Raw genomic sequence first — 4,382 nt, 5'->3', positions numbered from 1 at the left:
TTTAACTTATGCAAAGTTGCAAACTAATCGATCTGATTCATTTAATTACGAATCCTTGCTACTAAGCTCGTGCAAAGAAATATGTTTTTTAAGCACTTGAAAGTAAAAGATTCGTAGTGAATGATACCATTTCTGGACCAATGTAGTAATTTCTAGAATTTGTAAATATAAAATAGAAACAAATTCAAATGAATCTACTTCCCAACACGAAACCCACAATTGATAAGATCAAGTCATCACCTGCCCAAAAATATTAAAAAAAAAAAAAAAGGCCCAAATAGTCGCCACGTCACACCCCAAAATGCTCAAAACCTTAGCCACCATCTCCACCACATCACCACTCCTCTCCACCACCACAACCACCTCCGCCACCACGGCGAAACTCTCTCTCTCCTCCTCCTCCTTCCTCCTCTCTCTCTCCAAATTCCGCCCCAAACCCACCTCCCCTTTCCCCCAAACCCGCCGCCCCATCTCCCACCACAGGCCCACCATGAACATCCTCAACCGCCTCGGCTTCGGGCCCAAGACCCCCGACCCGAACTCCGAGTCCGCCGCCATCGCCCAGGGTCCCGACGACGACGTTCCGGCGCCGGGTCAGCAGTTCGCGCAGTTCGGAGCCGGGTGCTTCTGGGGGGTAGAATTGGCATTTCAGAGAGTCCCCGGCGTCACCAAAACGGAGGTCGGGTACTCTCAGGGGCTGCTCCACAATCCCAGCTATGAAGACGTGTGTACCGGGACGACGAGTCACTCTGAGGTCGTGAGGGTTCAGTATGACCCTAAAGACTGTAGCTTTGAGACTCTGCTTGATCTCTTTTGGTCCAGGCATGATCCCACGACGCTCAATCGCCAGGTCAGTGGGCTTCAAATTTTGTGGGTTTTGCTAATTTTGATGAAATTTATTTGCTTTTGGTTTTGTTGTTTGGCTGTTGATATATTGTGGGTTTCGATCGATGAACTGTGGGTTTTGCTTGGATTGTAAGGAAAGTGGTATGTTGCAAGTTCCTAGTTTCATTTGTGATTCAATTCAATTCAGCATTTGCTACTGTGAATATGGTATTGACTGATGGATTTGCTTGGCTTGCCCTGTACATAACTGTGTGTTGTGTTCTTGTAGCGAAAGCGTTCATCTTTATTTGCTGCTTGTAACAGTCTATGTTATTAGGAAAGCCTTTCCTAGTTTTCTGAAGTAAGCTTCTGAGCTAATGTTTCTATGTTTCTTGTTCTGCCCTTCGTGTTTTGCTTAGGAGCCTTATAATCTCTAGAATAGAAGCCTAGAAGGGATAGACTGGGATGAATTTGGTGCAGGCAATGCTTGAGGCTGAAAGTTATAAAATGGAAGTAGGGAAACATTTAGTTCCATCTCAAACCAAAGAAAAATTCTTGACTTAATATGTACTTCTATAAAGCTTCGTAATTTTAGCTTCCGGAGATATTATTTTTAAACTATTTACAGCTGTCCTGGTATGTTCCTCTATTGTTAAGGCAAGCATTAGATTTATATCTGAGGAAATGAGAGGCACTATATAAAGGGATTAAGGGGTGCCTAGTGGGGTTTATACATAGTCCGATTGTTGGTCAGACATCTTTTTAGAAGGTTTCCAAGATCAATTTCCCTCCTCAAGTGTAGTAATCGATCATATAAAACAAGGCTGGTGCAGTGAGGCTTCTACTGTTGTGGGGTCAAATATCATATGTGGATAGACAAATCCGCTTAGTAGGATGCTCTTTTTCCTTTGAATTTCATTTCTAACTAATGTTTGATTCAAGTTGTCATAGCATGAACATTTTCTGATACTTTCCATGAGGGGTTGAAGATAACATACAAGGGGGTTATGACATTTGCAGAACAATTTCTTGAACTAGACTTTAATATAGTAGCCTGTGTCAACATGTTTGCAGTCTCATGATGGATCTTTATAACCACTGGGATTGAATGAAAATCATTATTTGCAGCCATCTGACTCCCAAAACAGTAGACTTGGCTTGTAGATGATTCTCCAGTTTACCTTATCGCTCTTATTGCTTTGTTGACCCTCATTTGCACAGTCCAGCTTGATTTTGATATTGATGTTATATACATAGATTTGTCTGATTCCTGCGTATTCTTGTAGAGAAAAATGTTTGATTTCCTTGATTTGAATCACACTCAAAACATACTTCTGTCTTATGGCCTGAGGAACCTAATGATTTCTCATCTGTAATGTGCAGGGTGGTGATGTGGGTACGCAGTACAGATCCGGAATCTACTTCTACACACCTGAGCAAGAGCAAGCAGCAAAAGAATCTCTGGAGAAACACCAGAAGGTTGTGAACCGACCAATTGTTACAGAAATTCTTCCTGCCAAGAAGTTCTACCGAGCAGAGGAGTACCACCAGCAGTACCTTGCCAAAGGGGGCCGCTTTGGATTTAGGCAATCTACTGAGAAAGGATGCAATGATCCAATCCGATGCTACGGCTAATCTATATGCTATTACTGCCTTGAAGGGCAGAGCGTGCCCTGGGATTGTTCATAGGTTTGTGCTCGCCCATATATGTTGCATGTAACTAGCTTTTACATACTTTGTCTAGTAAGTGTGCTTGGTGATTGTATCCACGGTGTGAGCGTGGATTAATAAGAAAAGACTAGTGTTTCCTGACTCTTATAATCTACAATCAGAAATTTTCAACTGCTGGCAATTAGTTTTGTTAGTACACAATTTCCAGGCAGGCTGCTCTTTTGCAAGGACCAAACCCGTGTGATCTTTGCTCCAGAAGTTGAACTAATGGCTCAAATCGCATTTCTAATTGTTGGGGGAATGCTTTCATAACCCAAAGGGTCATTGATATTATTTCCAAAAGAATGCTTTAGACATATTGCTGATTACAAAATCGAGTGTTCGAGACGAGTTTATAGTCCACCAATATTCCGAAAAACCTTGATCTCAGCTATATGTGGTAATTCTCTACCGTCATATATGCTGAGACCTAATTAGCTATGCAATTTGGTGATAACCTCATGATTCTGATTCTGAGAGCTCAGTAAGTACTGAACACGTGGTGAAAGGTACAACGATAAGAACTTTCTATGTTGGATTTGGACCACCCACATGCAGGGCGTAGCCACTCACGCTACTTGGGCTATAGCCCAAGGGAGAATTTCGCCCAAAATGCGTCAAGTATGAGTATAGCCTAAATAAAAAAAAAAAAAAAATACTAATGCTTCGAAGAGTTGTTGGGTTGCTGCTGTCGGTCAGTCGGTCAGTCGGTCCCAAGACCAGTCTGTCCCGACTCTCAAACACCAACCCCGTCTCCCCGTTCAGAACTTCAGATCGGTTCCGCCTTCCACACTTCCAGAGTTCCAGCTTCCAGGCTCCAGCCACGGAGCCACCTCCAAGGCTCCAATCGCTGCGAGCCACAGAGCCACCTCCAATCACTGCGAGCCACGGAGCCGGGAGCCACCTCCAATCTCAGAGTTTCAGTCCACCGAGCCACCTCCTACTCTCATTCTCCTCGTCTCCCCGTTCAGAACTTTAGATCAATTTTGATTCCACCTTCCAGAGTTCCAGGCTCCAGCCACCGAGCCACCCCCTCTTTTCAGAGTTTCAGTCCGCCTGAGATTCATTGATAATTGGGAATGGGTTGAATCGATTGATGAGATTCATTGATACTATGCAGGTCACACAAAAAAAAATTTGGGCGTCAAATCCTAGCTACGCCCCTGCCCACATGGTTAGGTATTTGCTCACTTTTCCCACACTAATTGTGTTCTTTACTTCTTTTCCTAATGCAAGAGTCCAGAATTTACTTATCACTCCGATTCATCCTAACTACAACTTATAATGAGAAAAGATATATCTTAACTCCATATATGTTTTCAATAAATCAAACGTGACGGCACTGTCATATTGCGGAGATTATAGCAATGCCAGCACGAACAGCTTGACCTTTTGCTGTAAGAAATCCATATCTAATCCTCATTAGTTTATTTCCATATATAGCACTTGGAATTCGGTATCACATCATGATCGATCGTGGATATAGTTGGCTGTGCGTCGACAACAAAGCAAGCACACTGATCTGTTAATTTGGTGGATCGCCGCTGTCGTCAGACAAATCGATAATCCTAGTACAAAACAAACTTATCGCATTCGTAATCCCTTAGCTAATCAGTTTAATGGCTATTACTAATGTCATTTTTCGATCCCCTCCAACGTAACAAAGAACGATCCATGTTGCCAGCACACTGCGAATGCCAACCAATGCTTGGCTACTAGTATTAGTTCTTGAATTCAAAAGAAGAAAGATAAGCAAGTCTTGCAAGAAACGAGCTGGCATGCGAAAAGGGGAGGGAGCAAAGACGCCCCACAGTGTGCTGTTGCGTAGCTAAAAGGTGACGGCATAT

The 4,382-nt window shown here is 43.1% G+C and overlaps 1 protein-coding gene across 1 annotated transcript; it reads left to right on the top strand.

Annotated features, from left to right (window-relative positions):
- Window positions 1-240: 240 nt before the first annotated feature.
- LOC133717116 (peptide methionine sulfoxide reductase A1-like) lies at window positions 241-2,667 on the top strand. Its single transcript, XM_062143764.1, has 2 exons — window positions 241-850; window positions 2,209-2,667. Exons 1-2 carry the CDS (start codon window positions 302-304, stop codon window positions 2,458-2,460), a joined length of 801 nt encoding a protein of 266 aa, XP_061999748.1. The 5' UTR covers window positions 241-301; the 3' UTR covers window positions 2,461-2,667.
- Window positions 2,668-4,382: the final 1,715 nt, after the last annotated feature.

The sequence above is a fragment of the Rosa rugosa genome, chromosome 6, assembly GCF_958449725.1.
Source record: "Rosa rugosa chromosome 6, drRosRugo1.1, whole genome shotgun sequence".
Classification (NCBI taxonomy): Eukaryota; Viridiplantae; Streptophyta; class Magnoliopsida; order Rosales; family Rosaceae; genus Rosa; species Rosa rugosa.
The sequence above is the reverse complement of the archived record's forward strand: the minus strand, read 5'-3'. Positions and strand labels throughout refer to the sequence as shown.

Excerpts from the sequence above, each read along its gene's own strand:
- LOC133717116 (XM_062143764.1), top strand. The coding sequence starts at position 302 with ATGCTCAAAACCTTAGCCACCATCTCCACCACATCACCACTCCTCTCC. Across the intron at positions 851-2,208 it reads CCACGACGCTCAATCGCCAG|GGTGGTGATGTGGGTACGCA; the intron begins GTCAGTGGGCTT and ends TGTAATGTGCAG.